The sequence below is a fragment of the Lipophrys pholis genome, assembly GCF_963383615.2.
Source record: "Lipophrys pholis genome assembly, chromosome: 2".
In the NCBI taxonomy this organism is placed as follows: domain Eukaryota; kingdom Metazoa; phylum Chordata; class Actinopteri; order Blenniiformes; family Blenniidae; genus Lipophrys; species Lipophrys pholis.
Window position 1 is genome coordinate 14374855 of NC_137636.1, and position 17479 is coordinate 14392333.

Here is a 17479-nt window from a genome sequence, read left to right on the forward strand (position 1 = left end):
AATACCAAATACGAATACCAAAACAAGAGTTGTATATGTGTGTCCGTGCATGCGTGCGTGCAAAGGATTTTTCTGCTCATCTGTTCTGGTCTATAAGGCCAGTCCAAACAGCTTAGAAGAAATCCTACCAATTGAAAGACCATATACTGTGTGTATTTTGTATACACATTCTTTTAGATATGGGAAATTAATTGTAGGAATTGGTCCAATCTTTGTCGACAGTAAGGCATTTTGCAGCTCTTTTGGATGGGAAATGCTTAATGACTCACCACGGTCCAGAGAAACGGAGGACGGGCTGTTCCCTCAACAGGTCAGACACAGACATCTTGTGCCTTCGCAAACTGACAGTGGAAGATAGTTGTCATGAAAAAAAAAATGGAAGTGTTGGAATTACAGAAAATATTAAAAAAAAAACAACAACAAGGCGGATGGCTGTAACACACTGACCGTTATCTACCTTGACTATGTGTGAACGTGTATCTTGTGTCAGCTGCCATTTCTTTTTGTATTTCATGTCTTGTGATGTTTGTTAAAAGGAAATGTATAATCTTGATGTTTATTCTCTTTCGTCACACACAGATAGCAAGTCGGGCTGCCAACATATGAATGACAAACAAGGTTCATATGAAGATGAAATCCTGTGAGATCGTGCTGCAAGCAACCACCCCGACTTAGATAAACAGCAGTGAATCCAGAACAGGAGGGGATGCAGATAGAGGGGGAGGGGAGAAAAGATAAGGGAGGCATGCTCTCTAAATATAGGGCTGAGTTATTCAGTAATGACAGATTGTAGATGTCTGATGGGAAATGGACAGTAAATGAGCTCAGCGTCTGATTTTTATTTATTTTTATTCTGAATGGATTTGGTTGAAACGAAAAACCAATGAGGCAACTCTGTCTGTTTAAATCGGGGGGGGGGGGGGGGGGGGGGCTGTTTTGCCAGCAAATGCAAAATTAAACATAACTGCTTATGTCCGAATGGTAATAAATCACGCATACTCAATTAAAATCCTATATTGCAAGCGATTGATTAATTTCTATGTTTTACAACTCGAGGAGTAACATGTGACAGCTTTGACGTGCCACCACCAGGTAAAATACTGACAGTAAGTTAACTCTGATAACATCAGCTGAAAAAAAAAGCTTCAGAGTCAGACAGCGCCATTACTGAGCCTTGACAACAACCAGGGCTACCCCACTGGAAATATTGCAAGAAACATTTTTCTGTGTGGAAATGAAGCCTCTTATCTTATTTTGCTGCTAAAGACTCCTGTGGCAGATGAAAACTAATCTCTCTATTCACTGGTCTTTTCAAAATGCTCCCAACAGATTTTATCGATATGAATGTTTTGTTTTCATGGTAAATAAAGTGATTTTAATCATATAACGGATGGATTTAATAGATGCTCATTATAAAGCTTGACAGCACTCCTGAGGCTGGAGCCAACAATCCGACAGCATGTTATATTAATTCTGCTTTTTCTTCTTCATACGTGAAAGTGAAACTGTTGAGTTGGGCTTTCCACTTTAACACGTGCTAAAGACACACTTAACACACTTAAGACAGTGAACCAGTCTATGTGCACGTGTGTGTGTCTGCAATCAGAGGGAAATTAATCATGGGAGGCAATACCACAACATACAATTAGTGTAGCAATTAGTGTCTTTAATTGTGAACATACTGCATTTATGTGTAAACTGTTGGTTTAATGTTGTTTTCAGATTTAATTAATGATCCCCATTCAAATACATAAGCATTTAGAAATAATTAAGCACTGGACTTCACCTAATTAGACTATGAAACCCTTCAGTTTTAATTTCCTACCAGCTGTGTTAAACTAGTAATTTAGGGCAGTAGCTAGGTAGCTCCAGGCATTGGAGAGCTGCTGAAGTCAAACAGTCTGCCACTTTGATCGAGACTGAAATGTCTTTGAATAAACTGCACATATCCAAAGCACTTTGGTGATCCATATTCTTTTCAATCTTTAGTGCCATTGTGAGCTTTTATGATTTTTTTGTTTAATCAATATGCTTTGATTTCCAGCCAAATGCATTATTATAAGCCTCTCTGCCATCTATGTATTCATCAATTCGATCAACGATCAACTATTTCTAAAAAGGAGAGGCAGGGGGTCACCTGTCATCACATGTTCACAATGTAAAGTTACATTGTGAACATGCTGCCAGTCTATCAAAGGTTTAACACAGAAAGATGGGCAATCATACCCCCAAAGTGTGTCTCTTAAACCCTACATTTGGGAAAGAATGCAATAACACAGACACAAAGAAAGATCCACTGGCCAACAGGTTTCAGACGTATCTGAAAGTGGACGTAACAGCCAACAGTGCTTCTCTGAAAGCATCGGTGCCTGGTGACGTCTGAAGGCAAATCTATTTTTATATTTAAATAAAACAAACAAACAAAACAACCTGTTGCTGGATGGATGTTGAGTGAAGGCATATCAGGTTGGTCATAACCTCAGCTGTTTCTGATGAAAGTACAGAAATTGAACAAAACCATTGCCATAAATGTGAGGGCAGAAAATTTCAGGCACAGTTTTCACTCAGTGGGCTCATTGTTATTCTCTGCCTGTTACTCGGCATCAAAGCTGTGACGCACACATGGATGACGTCACATAATAAACATTTCTCTGCACGATCAACAGGAACCAACTGATGGAGGAGAAAGTCACTAACTATGCTGGCAGACTCGATTTTGATTGAAGCTGGTCATTGCTGCTGTGCTATGTGACTATATGTGCTGAGATGTGAATTGGTTGCATGGCAGATTAGAGGGTAACAGACAGGTTCAAACCTTGTACTTTCTGTTGGGGTTGGGGAGAAGCCTTATACATTGTTACTGGAGTCATGCCGCAAACAGTGTTTTTCCTTCCTCTAATACCTGGCATTTTGGCTACATACTGACATAATGGCAGAGGACGGAGGCCCAGTGCATGAAATACTGAGAAAACTGAGCAATTCAAGGAAAGTGAGTAGTATCTCCTGCTTTTTCTTCCCTTTTTTTCCCCCAACAATGCTGCAACCATTTATGATTGAGCATGTTTCTACTTAACAGCCCTCACTAATGGACTTAATTATCTCACTGCCAACATTTACTAAAACAAAGGTAATTATATTATTGTGGTTTGAATAATTTGTGAATAGAGGAACACGGATGAAGAGTAGGTGATGGCAAAGAGGCAACATTTATTTATTTATGTATTTATTTATTATACAAGGGTGGAGTGAACGAAAAGCAAGGTCATGTTTTAAGGAGAGTACACAATTACTGTTGAGGTGGTGACTAGTCCTAACACAAGAGAACTGTTTGAAACTTCTCTAGGAGCTCTTGGGATCCAAATAATAAATCTTGTTTTGTAAGTGACCAAAGGTTTACTGGTTTGAATCCTACTGCCGATGGGTTACTACTGTGGGTCCCTGGGCAAGGCCCTTGACCCCCAACCGCTACCTGGACGCTGCAATGCGGCAGCCCCCTGCAGGGAAGTTCAGGTTAACTATGAATAGGAAGAGGCCAGTGCAGAGAATGATAATGCAACACTGAAATCGTATGGCGTATATTTACCCCTGGCCAATACCACTGTTATTGCTACTTTTATTGTTATTGTTTTACTTACATTAATAACTGCAGTAGGATGCTGTTTCAGTTTGGTTGACTTTATAAACATTGAGGCTCTCATTTCATAAATATTACCGGTAGGCTAATGCAGGGGTTTGAAAACTTTTAAGTTTTTCAGCTGCTACACTGATGTGCATTTATTTAATTTGAGTCGGACAGTAGGTTTGACTATAAGACAGTCGCCACTATCATGTATCTGGGAAAACTTGACGAATCAGAATGAAGACAGATACATGGTTAAACCTTTACTTATTGCAAGTAAAAAGGCCATAAGCAGGAACTGGCACAAAGTGGAAACACCAAGCATGGAGCAATGGTTTGAAATCATCAAGGATATTTACACAATGGAAAAGATTACTCATTACTTAAAACTCAAGCACTGTTTGTTATTGTTAAAAAAAAAAGAAAATAAAAATAAAAGTTTAAATGAACAGACAGTCGCCACTGAATTGCAGGTGTCAATCGCAATGGGACTTCAAAATAAACAAGAGCAGCAAAGTCCTCCAGTACATCATCCAGGTATACTGTAGGTTCATTCATGAGATATATAATAGACATAAAATCAAGCCATATCAGCCTTTCTGTTGGTATAGATGTAGATGTAGAATGTAGAAATGGTTCAGTATTTTACTTTAATGTGAAACTGTAAACTACTGTCTGTGTATAGCCAGCATACTGTCTATCATTGGTTCATTTTCTCCTGCATTTGTATTGGTTGCAAGTAGCAATGAGTTGTGGCAGCAACCACACTGTCAGTTGTAATGAGAGAGTGTTTCAGAATTTGTTAAACCTGTTAAACACAGTAAGCTTGACTGAAGGAATTAGACATAAATGTGCTTGATCGAGGAAATGTATTCTGAAGTTCGGCTCCCAATAGCCAAACACAAGAAAAAGTTGAACATTGTAATCCGAAGAAAAAAGAAAATCAGGAAGCAAATGGGTCATGCACAGGTTTGTGCAGATTACTGAACATTAGTAAAGCATAATAGTGTCTAGAGCAGGAGTTGAAACATATACTGGCCACTTGGGATCACGATATTTTTTCTATCATAGCCGATCACACCTGAGAGATCAGTGATGCAGCAGATGAAGCTTCCATACTGCATGAGGTACCACTACTGCTTTACCTTAAGCTGGCATGCTGGATTTGGTCTTTTGCAGAAGACAGTCGGGAGTCTGAAGAGAAAAGTTGCAGCAGACAAGACTTCAGATGTTGAAATTCATCAGAAAAAGGTACAAAGTCTTTTCTTGCATTGTTATAGTTAGGGGGAAGGTCTGTTATGATTCTCATTATGAAAAGATTCAACAAATTTCAAAAAGAAAAAATGAATCACAAACGGAGAGCTTCATTGTTTTGACATTTCCCTGCATGTTTCACGGCATTATTAAAAAATAAAATGTGTGATGTTGAAATTGCAATGACTTTTCCAACTTGTTTAGGTTTTGTTGAGTTTTCAAGCAAACTTTTGGGTTATTGTTATTGTACATGTTTGTGCTAACACAAAGACAAATCACTCAAATGGGTCGAGTAGCCCATTTGAGATCAAATTGCTGTGAGTGTGGAGCGACAACTACTTTGTGTCACAGTCGTTGCTTTTACTGCACCGTGCGGAGCAACAAGCTCCCTGAAATGTATCAGTGTTATGGCTATGATTCATTAATACCTTCTCTCAAAGGTCTGACGTTACAGTAACCCATTACTTTGAACTGAGTTGATCAAAACATTGGTCATTAGTAAAATGGACAGTTAATTCAATTTACCATTTCCAATTGGGAGAGCAGGTTGTCTAATTATCCCAAGGATGACAGTATAACTTCCCATCTCACCCTCGTCTCAGTATACGAACATCCTTGAGCAGGACACTGAACTTCAAGTTGCAACAACTTGCCTGCCATCCATTCTGATCTGCTTAATTGTGTTTCTGTGAATGTTGTATGTTTGGGAGAATTGGTCTGATCATGTAAAGTGCGCTGCATATGTTGAAGCAGGAGGAGTTTGCTTTGTAAATGTAGCCCATTTACCATTTAAAACATGGTGATTTTGGGTTCATCTATATGAAAAGAATAGTGTTTTTGTCCTATACCTTTAATGCAGAAATGATGATTGTTGGGTTTTAATGTGGAATGTACATTGAGTACTAGACATCAAAGAATGCAGAGTTACAGTAAAATCTTCCCTAAACATTTTTGTAGAAAAAATATTCTTGCAATACCTTGAAAATGGCCAGCTCAGTGGGAGGCACAGGATTCACAATAAAACTACATATCAGCAAGGCTGAGGATGGATAGTGGTTACCTTGCTTGTGCGCTTAGGCTTAAATTGCAGCCGCTGGCAGAAAATTAAAGATCAGTACCAAAGCAGGATTTGCCCTGTTTAACCCAACACTACCCCAATGCCAGGAAACCTTTTAGTGAGGAGAAAATGAAAGTTGTGTTGTAAAATCATAAAAGAACTGCTGAAATACAAGTAATTTTAATCCACATGTGATTTTCTGAAAACAAGGCAAAAAGATCTTTCAGGATATTTAATACCCAGGATTTTAAATAGGAGGGAAATAGATGTTATGATGAGCTGATGCTCCAGCCTCACTTTAGATATTTTTGTACAACGAAGTGAAGCAGAGGCACTATGACATAGAAATGTTGTGTAACAGGGTCAGTATGTGCTGCTTAAATTACAGAGGATTCTTTAGAAAATGACAGCAGCAGATTGCAGTTTTTTTAAAGTCCACGCAGCTCACCGAGCATGTTTCTCAAATCCTTTTAACAAGCTTGCATCAATTAATAAACTTTATAAATGCAGGTCTCACTGTTGTCCTGTTGCTTCTATCTCTGGCATATTTCAAAAGTGAGTATCAAATATAAAGAAGACCTCATGCTTGAAGCCTTTTTTTTCTCACAGAAACAACGTTGGATATCTTTCTCAGTACTTCGATAAAGACAGTCTTTAGATTAAAATGTGGAATCGTGCAGAAGAAGATCCATATATGTTATTATTTGATGAAAATTGCCAAGTCAGTTGTGAATATGAATAATATATACCTCTGGCTTTGATATGCCGTACAAAGCACTACACCACTTACAGGGATCTCTCTATTCAGCTTCTACACTTATCTCTGTGCACACCATGGGGTAGGCTTCCTTATTTGAGTCCACAGGGAGTATATTTCAGTCAGCACACAAAGGATATATGTTAGACGTCAACTTAATAACGTCTAACCTGCCAGGTTGGGTTTTTGTGTGTGCTGGCAGAGTCCTGTTATCAGCTAGACGGACTGTCAAAACAGGCATCGGGTTTTCACACAAATGTCCATCAAACGTCTCCGCTATACTATCTCTTTCTAAACATCATGCATCGTCTCTCATTGGTAGAATCAGATACCGTTACTGCCCACACAAACACTCACACGCACGAGCATGCATGCACAGACAGATCAAATCAATGGCTGCCTTCCTCCACATCAGGAAGTGCTGTACAGTAGGTGGCCAATGGAGGAGTCCACCCACTCACAGGATATTCAATTGCAAGCATGTACAAATTCATCCTCTCTTTATCTCACTCATGTCCGCCTGGGATCGGCCGCATTTACACATGCACCTTTGGGCAAGTGCTGCTTGTGCGTACGCACCCACACATGTAGACCCAACATAGAAACAAGCTCACAACACTTGCTCTTTGTCACTCATGAACACCTCAGGATTTTGGCCTCACAGAAACACTGAATTCATGAATGAACTGGAAGGTCACGTAAACAGGCGGAAGTACCCGTTCTTCTTTAAGATGTGCTTAAGGTTACTCGCCGTACTCACCAACTATATCTTTGAGAACATCATGACGAGAAACATCAAATGGTCTTCATCTGAAAGGGCAAAACATTTAATGGACAAACTAAATGAATCGGTGCTGGCAGGAAAGGAAAGTGAACAAGGTTGTTTACAATTTTGAGTGATTATTATTTGTGTTATTCTTTTCTATGACTGGTCATTTTCAAAGCAAATACTACATTTTCAGGATATGTCTTAATCTGGTTATGAATCATATTTGAAATTATTCTATAGTCAGCAGTTTTAGTCTAATATGCCATGATATAACAGACATTATGGATGAAGAGACAATATGAAAAGTCTCGAAAGGCCAGTATAAAGATATAAAAGAACATGAAGAGTGCCCTGTTGCATGTCTGGCCAGGATTTGGTCTGGATTTAAAAGCCCATGACGTGTCTCAATGGCATAGTGTGTCTCCTGTAACAGGCTGACAGCTTGTGCTGGGAGAAGAAAGGTTTCCTCATGGGTGTCACTGCTGGGTCACAGGGGAAGCTTGGTGTGCTAAAAAGGTGATAGCCACAAAAGATGAACCAAGAATGTGAAGCCTGTACCTGTTAAATTTACTGCTTCGCTTGTTATAAATAAGGACGTCCTGCAGAAAAGATAGTTTTCCTTTCAGCGTCTTACCTGTATTTTTTACACCCATACTCAATTAAACAAATAGAAATAATGCAATTACGATAAAAAACATTTGCCTTGTGGTTTTGCGATTTCAGAAAACATCATAGTACTTCTACCCCACAGCAGCCTTGAGAAAATAACTTTTACTACATGCAGCATCTTGTAATTCATGTACGAGTGCCTGGTGCTTACACGTTGTTTTTAAAATGAGTCTGGTAAGGGAAATGCAATTGACTGCTCAATGGACACAAAGCCTCAGTCCAGTTCCTCCTCCAGGCCCCGTGTTAGACGTTACCAAGAGAAATGGGCTCATTAGGAGCGTGAGAAACACATATATCAAACACAGATAGCTGTCAGTTCTCCTCTGGGGGTTCTGGTAACAGCACCAGAACGGCAAAGCTGTATGCCTCAGGCTCATGTACTGCATATGTATATTTACTGCCTGTCCTATGTATATGCGGGGCCTTGTGTAGGACTCCCATGACGCAGTGTAGCATATGCTTTAAACTTATTTATAATATTAGCACTGAGACAGAAGATTGATGACCGCTGCAGGATTCTGCAGTGAAATAGAATCGTGCAATTAAAAGTGCAATAATGTGATCCAAGTTTCATATAAAAACAAAATGCACCTTTTCATTAATCTAAACCTTCCATGCACAACATAAAGCCCTGTTCATTCTACTGATTACATGGACATGTCTTGTTCACTTCCTGAAAGCTTTTTTTTTCTTTAAATAGATAACAGTTGTAGTTTGAATGGTTTAACAGAGGCCAGCCACTAAGATGTGTAAGATTGCTCAATAAATCACTGCTGGGATTACTGTCCCTGGAGACGCAGAGAGGCAGATGGAAGAGTCTGCCAACATGTGCAGTTTACAGTTTAATGAAGGGACGATCACACAGAAGAATACCTCTGAACCAGATGGTTACCTAAGTTGGAAAGGTCAGTGACAATCTTTGTCGCCCTTTCTTTAGCCCCTTGTGCAATGTTGTCCTTTTTTTTTTTTAAGGAGTAACATCGACTGCTAGCAGTCAACAAGGTAGCCCTCAAAAACAACAACAGAAAGAAAAAAAAAACCACTTCAGTTTGAAACAGCAGGTGAAGGAAAACTGGTGGTGTGGGATTGTGGAAATTGGACGATGATTGGTTGTGATATGTCAGGCTGACAGAGTTTACGTCTTCAGGGGGACCTCTTTGGTGGTGATAAATTGTTGACTGACTCATTGTTATTGCTGATGATGAAACCTGCCAAGATGGAGAGGCCCGCAAACTTGCTATGTGGAATAGGTTGGGAATGGAGTTAGAAGTGGCCTTTTTCATTTGCTCCCACATTGTTTTGCAACAAAAACTACTTTAACAAAATAATGGTGATGAAAATGCTTAGACAAGTTCATATGCGCAACAATTAAGGCAATCTATTACATGAATTTAGTTTTAATGGCTTTAGAGGACCCATTTAAAAACAAACAAAGAAGCTTTCTTTGCTCCAAACTATAGGATGCAATGAAAGCCCAGCAATGTGGATAGTGTCTCACTAATTGCATTAATAAAGCAAAGGAGAGAGCAAACAGGTCAGCTTCTACATATAATTCGCTTAATAGTAGTTTCGCCCACTAAGTATACATAATGGGCGAATGACTAACATTCCACTGTGTGCATTTTGAGATTCGCATCTAAAATGTTCTGTCCATATGCTCTATATTTATGCAAGACCCACATGTCATATGTATGAACTGAAGGAGTTATGTCTCTTAGCTTTATTAGAGCAGTGATGGAAAAACATATAACAAGTCATTTCACTCACTATGTAAATGGACTAGGAATATTTCACTAATCTACATATGCTGAAACACAATTCTATATGAACCAAAGCATAAACAATTCAGTGATTCTAACTGTTCCCCCTTCAGATCAGGTCTTACTGATACTTTGTATTATTAATTACTCTGCCTAGTAGATCAATTATATCAACATATGTGAATTATATAAAGAAGGCTAAAGGGAAAAAATACAATCAAATTTCCATATGCATTCTGAGGATTGTGAAGAAATACTTGACAAAGCATAGCTTTTTCCAATTTGGAGCAATTAAAAATGATTCTGTTTCTGATTCAAAATCTGCTTGCGATTTCTTCTGAAGTTTTGCATTTGTAGAAATACATCCACCCTCTACATATGAATAATTCAAACAAAACATAATTAGGGGATACAGTATACCCAGCCATTGTGTCAAAAATGATATAGTCTTAGAACCGTAATGAACTAAACAACATTTTTTTAATTAATAAATACCAAAGAGCTATATTTCCAAAACAAAACACTTCAAAAAATGTAAATGTGTTTGAATAGAAATATTTAAGAAAATGAATCAGCGCCAGCTTCACACATGTTTTATCTGCAAGTATACCAAATACATTTTTAGATACTAAAAAAAAACCAAACAACTCTTCACATCCAGGTTAGATTCATTTACTGTCACACTTGTTACAATTATAGCCTGGTATGGTAATTTGACTGAATTAGAGTGGTACATAAACTATATGGACACAACTATCCAGACACATGACCATGACACCAACAAGGACTGTATTGCGCCAGTATTAAAATACATGAACTACATCTACAGCCATAACAACCGCTCCTCTTCTCTGAAGGCCTTCTAACATATTTGAGTACTTCTATGTACTCTGTAGAGTATTATGTGGCCTGCTGCTGATGTTAGACCACAAGGCCTGGATCATAATCCAGTTCATGCCAAGATTGCTTGGGGGGGGGGTTGAAGTCAGGATTTTGTTTAGTCCTTCAACAGTAAACTCAGCCAATGATGTCTTTATGGATCTTGGTAATTACATTTGATTTCTTACTTCATTAATGCCCTTGTACATTCAACCCATCCTATTTATAGTTAAGCTTAACTACACCTGCTATAGGTGGAGTAGGCTGCACAGGGAGCCGCTGTCAGTAGTGGGATTCATCGCTGCCCCTGCTGTGTGCAATGGGACACCATCATATTGAAACAGAGAAGGCCATTACCCAAACTGAAGCCACAAAGTTGGAGCCATACTATTGATTTTATGGAGCGGTGCTGAGGGGTCAGATTGAAACACCACAAGTTCAGTAAACAATAATTGTGGCTAAATATAAAGTATACATCCAGTTCTATACTGTGTTTTAGTAAGATTATTAATGGATTTGGCCTCGACTTAATGCGTTTGATTATTTCTTATCAGAAGTTACAGTAATCCTCCAAGGAGAGCACCCCAAGATCTTTCCTGCTCCAGCTTAAGAGCTCTCTGGCGCCCCCCAGGGGAGGTGAAGAGCCCACGCTTGAACGCCCTAATTAAGAGGTTTTTGAACCTTCCCTCTTCCCGTCCAACGCTCATTATAGCAGGTGTGCAGCTAATTGCTGAGGCCGAACTAACCTGCAACTTTCAGACTGAACTCGTGTAACTGCACATCTGCAATCGCACTTTAGACTTCTTTTAACTTCCCTTCAATGTTTGTCCCCTTTTCTCTTCACCTGACTGATGGTTTGTTGAAGAACAATGTTTGTGCCACTGAACCTCACAGCTCCCGGCGCCTCTAACCTGTCGGCCGTCGAGCCCTTCAGCCTGCAGGAGCTCACACACCGGACTGTCAAAATCACCATCATCGTCGTTCTGGGCGCCATGATCACGCTGGGAAACATCGCCGTGCTCCTGGTGATCACCTCGTCCGTAGCCGGATGGTCGAGAAACTCCCGGTACTTCCTCCTGTCACTCACCGCGGCGGACTCCGCGTTCGGACTTCTCGTCATGCCCTTGAACCTGCTGGTGAGTCTGCTGAAGGACTACACGGAGGGGCCGGACGCTCTCTGTCACCTCGTGGCCTTCTGCAACTCCACCGTCTACTCCACGTGCATGTACTCTCTGGCCTCGATCAGCCTGGAGAGGTACATCGCCGTGTTCTACCCGCTGCAGTACTCCACGCTGCTGACCAGGAAGAGGACGCTGCTCCTGATCGCCTTCGCCTGGTGTTTCCCTCCATTCCTACTCATTCCGATATCCTTCCCTCAGGGCATCATCGAGGTTCATTTCTCCACCGCGTCGCTCGTCTGCAACCCTTCCTACTCCACGAACGTCGGCTACAGCCTGAGCTTGACGTGCTTTATATTTTTCCCTTGCTCAATCGTCATGACATACGCAAACCTGAGAGTTTGGTGCGCCGCCAAGAGACAGAGACTCAAACTGCGCAAATTCGTCAGTGCGCGCAGCAGCCGCCCCAACGTGGCTGCCAGGGTGCTGGTGCCCGTGATGGCAGCCTACTACACCTGCTGGACCCCCTGCATGGCTGTCATGATCTACAATGGTAAGCGCAGCAACCGTGTGATGACTGCTAAAAGTTTACTCCAATAAAGGAATTGAGTCATTAACACTAAATTGGGATGTTTGGCAGCTCAACAAATGTAGTTTGTTTTAAATACACATAATGTTGTGCAAAGGATTTTGTCTTTGCTTTGATATTTGTGTAAGTATGTCTCTTTTTGCAAACTTGCAAATTGAATCAGCAGGACAAATCTGAGTGTAGTGTGAGGATCCTTTGCTGTCAAAGCAGGATCAGTCCTTTCCTGCACATTTCACACCGTTTTGGAAGTAACTTGCACAAAGGGTAATTTAAAACCGGAGTGTCAAACATCCAGCAACGGGGTTAAATGTAGGTTGTCAAGGGTCCAGTCCGGACCACAGGATGCCATCGATCGAACTTCTATACTGCTTTAACCTAAACCACTAGGTTTAGTGTCAAAGGGCAGTGGAACCAATTCCAACTGATTTGGGGTGAATGCAGGCTACGCCCTGTACATCAGTGATGCAGCACTAAAAGATATTGACTAAGTAGCATCAAAGCCATACTCTGAGGGTGAATTTGTAAATCTGTGTTTTGCTGAAAGTTGTGAAATGCCACAAAAAACCCTGAGGTTTTACACATTTCAGTCTATTTTGCAACCACAAGACATTTTTTAAAAACAATAAATAAATAAAGTTCAGGTCTTTCAGAAACACTTTCCAATAGATGTAAACTTTTTTTCATAATGTATTCGTGTTCCTTTGCACTGGCACAAAGGAAAACACTTGCTGCTACTTTACTGCTCTGGCCCACTCAAGGTCACATTTTGGCTGTATGGACTAAAAATAGTTTGTCAAACATCGTTGATTCGCACAGATTTTCTGAGGATGTAGTCTGGTTCAGATTCTTCTGTCTCTTCATGTAAACCCACGCCGACTTGATTATGTGAAGATCAAGGCTCTTTGGGGCCGACTTCATCACCTCCAGGACCCCTCGCTCTTCTTTATGCTGAAAGTAGTTTTCAATAAACACTGGCTGTTAGGTTTCGGGTTACTTTCCTCCACCGCAGAATAAATTCAGAGCCAGTCCGACACCTTTCTGCTGATATTACATGATTATCCATCATGTAATATGAAGTATTACACAATACCAAAACTTTAACATAATTGTTACAAAAAAAAAGTGAATATTTTTTGTTCTTTAATTTGGATATGTATTGGGAATATGTCACCCTAATGAGAAAGAAATCTGTAAATATTGTAACATCCATCTGGTTAATGAGCTCATCATCACTGTTTGGCTTTTATAATTCATAGACATCTGAAGGCTGCTCTTCTAAAGCGCTGTGGAAGCAGTCGGCCATATGGTGACTAAAAAAATAACCCCTAATTTCTTCTTTTTAAATTAAAAAAAAAAAAAAAAAAAAGTGTACATAATATAACGTTTTGTGACTTTGACATTGATGCATTATTATGATTTCTAGTTTCAATTTCAAATGGAACTTAAAGTTGGTGCAAAAAAGTTATTCCAAAAACTTCTTTCTTTTTACATCTCGTTACAATTCATCCCTTCACTAAACTTTCTTTGAATTTTATGTCGATCTGTGCTGAGTGGAATGGCTTCTAAGGGTATTTATGTAAATATGGGCATAAATATTCAGATACAAGGCCAGAACTGTGACTCAGTCGATGATTGGAATAGTTAACAAATGTAAAGATTTACTTACTTCAAGCAATATACAATGAAGTTTTAGCCGCAACATTTTTAAGTGAATACGTTTTCCAAAATAGTCTGTATTTAATAATAAAGAAATAAAGTTCACTGGGCTCAACTCCACAGTCTGCTGCTGTAGTTTATTCTTCTCTGTTTTATCAATTGGTGAATTTAACAATCCTTTATCAAGATATAAGTCTAGAAGTGATTTTCTTTTCTTTTTTTCTAATGTATTCTATTTTTTTTTTTTTACTTGATTCCTTGTTTTCTCCCTTCCAGCCGTCTCAGGCAGCAGCATACCAGACTGGATTGAATTTGTGGTGGTGTGGCTTCCAACCTGCAACGGTTTTCTCAACTGTATCTTCTACTTCTGGATAAACCAAAGCTTTCGGCGGAAGTTCCACCTGGTGGTCCAGAGGATGGCTCTGGCCATCTGTCCTGAGCTGGCCAACACCCTTGGGTACTGTGGACATTCAAAGACCCAGTTTGTATCAGGAATTCTCGACAACAATAACAGTGTCCACGGGCGGTCCTCCAGTGTGTCCTCCACCTGTACCCTGTTGAGCTTGGCCTAGAGCCTCTGGTCCTGAAGAGCACCACTGGCATGGTGGAGGAGTTGGTCAGTACTGTCTTTGTAGTGTTGTGTTGTGTTGTCTGGCGGGCTGGACAACCAAGACTGTTGTTGAAATGTCGTCACGCAACGTATCAAGGGCAAGATATGAAGTATTGGTTTATAGTGCAAATGGGTAGATGCTGAGACGAGATGTGATGGCTATTATTTCAAATGACCACTGTACAGTCTACATCATTATATTCTTAATCTTGATTAATGCATGGTTTTCCCTTTTTTATTTTTTTATTTATAAAAAAAAAAAAAATCAATCTATCGATGGTGTTCAGTTAACTGAAAATGGATCAATTTAAAAAGTATTTAGTCTTTTTTGTTTTTTTGTTTTACTCAGTCACTCTCCTGCTAAGATTTGATATACTGTCAGAGACGGTCTCTTAAAACACCTTTTTATTTGTTTTATGATCAGCCATCAAACTCGTATATTGCCTGGAAAATGCCTGCCATGATTCCGCATACATCTGCATTATCCATCTTTTTAATAGTGTCCACCGTTGCCTATTTAAGCCTGTTGCTTAGGCCAGCATATGACAGGCAGACATTTGAGTCCCATCGGTTAGTTCATCAGAAGAAACTGATATTTAAGCTGCTTCTCGTATTGGTCGTTTGTGAACGTCGCCATCCGATTACAAACACTTTGAAGAATGAAGGCCATCTCCCTCTTCTTCAATTTAAACTGTGCATCAAAGACCTTGGCATATAACAGCTCGGAGAAGTTAACCTTTAAGTCATAGCGTTTCAGTGTACACGAGGAGGAATGTAATTAAGCAGCTACTCTGTAGAAAGGTCACCACATTTGAGCTTGGAAGATATACCTTGGGGTAACTTCTCTTGACTATGATTATTTATTTTGAAGTATTAAACCCAAGATCTTTCTCTCATGTTAACCTTCAATGTGGATTCACCTTGAGCGACGAACGTCTTTAAGGAGTTTTCTTTTACATGAAGGCTAATTATGAAATATCTCAGGAGTGTAAACAAACAGAAATGCAGTCACATTTTATTCAGGTTTTTTTTCTTTGTTTTGCCAGCTTCAGGTTATTTCTTGTTGTTGCTGGAGTCTGTGCTGTGGCAAATGGTAGTTGAGCATAAAAAGTTGCTGAGCTTCGTGAGAAAACGTCTGACTTGATATTATGATTATGTAAATATATTGTTTCTAAATTTTTCTAATACATTATGAAAAAAAAAAGGATGTTTAATAAATAAATTGTGGACACTGTATAATAAAGCATAATGCCTTTGAATCGTTTCCTTCATGTAAGTGGGTATCATTTTGTCATTGCAGGATTCTCAGGACGAGGTCAGTAACTGATGGCTGTTTTCATAGTCGGCTGCGCACCACATTGCTCTAGAACAAAATGGTTCTGTCAAAGTAACGGGGCCGATCAGTGTAACACACTCCGGGTCTCATGAGGTATTTCACTTCTGTGGCATCATGTACCTGCTTGAGCAGCTCTGCCATGTCAGGCTGAATTCAGCGTGGTGAGATGTCGGTGGACATTTCTGCTTCTGTACGCTGAACATCTTTTTCCAGAACTTGTAGACGGGTGCAGAGTACAACACTGCAATGAGTAGATTTTTCTTCTTGAAAATGGAGAGTGGCATTGTGAGAATGGATTGCCGTGTCGTCTGTTAACCGAGCTTTTCCGTGTGGACACAATTTCAATGAATAGGTTTTCTACAAGTGTTCCGCCAATGCTCACATTCCTGTTGGGCAATTGTGACAGTAAATTGGCTGTAGCTGCAAATGTGCGTATCTAATTGGGGCCTCTCTTTAATGAACTGGCAACCTGGCCAGAGTGTATGAGCTCTACACATCCCGTCTCGGAAGAAGTAGGTATGGAAGATGGATAGATGCTGAAAATAGATGTGGGCAGCACAATTCCCAATGTGCCACATGGTCTTTTCTCAGTTGTGTACAGACGGAATAGTCTGGTCTCGCATGAAGTAGCTCACCCGGGTTGTTCTATCCTGTGTGCGCTTGTGACGAAGGAAAAATGTAATGCAGCACGTTCAGATAGTTTTTTTTGTTGTTTTTTTTTAGTTGGACAATCAAAAATTAAATGCACTAGGTTTAATTTGAAATTGCTGAAGATTATGACTTGATGGTCCATATGCATGAAATGTGTCATTGTCTTCTGACGAGCTGTTGACTTATGATGATGAATAATTACATTATGCTAATTGCTACCGACGCGAGCCATGTCAGTGAAGCGTGGACTTAAAGTCCATTGGATAATAGAATAAAGATAGAATCAGAAAATAAGCGAGTAATGTTACTGCATAATGAATTGGAACGAAGTTGAATGTGAACCTGCTGTTCTTCACAAAGTATTCGCAATAGAAGAATAGTCCTTATAAAAGGCCAACAAATGATTTGTGAATCTCAGTTTTATAAAATTAGTGTGTCAAAGTATAAGGTTAGTCATTTTAATCAAGTCCTATTATTTCCCGTTTGAAGATAGGTTGACTCTGTACAGTATTTCTCAAAATAACATTGAAATAGTAGCTGACATACAAGGTGAATGGATGTAAAGAACTTGTATATTCAGGAAAATTGATTTACTCTCGTTTGGGTCTGGTCTCGCAGTGAGAAGATGCGTCCGATTTGCTTCTTGTCTTGGGAGTTTTCGGTGTGGAGATTGTATGTTCTCCCTGGGTGTGCGTCACCTCGAAGAATTCAACAGCATGTGTATTCAGGTAAATCGGAGCCTTTGAAGAGTATTA

General features: G+C 39.7%; 1 protein-coding gene across 1 annotated transcript; it reads left to right on the top strand.

Annotated features, from left to right (window-relative positions):
- Positions 1-11633: 11633 nt before the first annotated feature.
- On the top strand, positions 11634-14699 carry LOC308106362 (adenosine receptor A2b; the record flags this gene model as incomplete). Its single annotated transcript, XM_080458060.1, has 2 exons — positions 11634-12435; positions 14404-14699. 2 exons carry the CDS (start codon positions 11634-11636, stop codon positions 14697-14699), a joined length of 1098 nt encoding a protein of 365 aa, XP_080314186.1.
- Positions 14700-17479: the final 2780 nt, after the last annotated feature.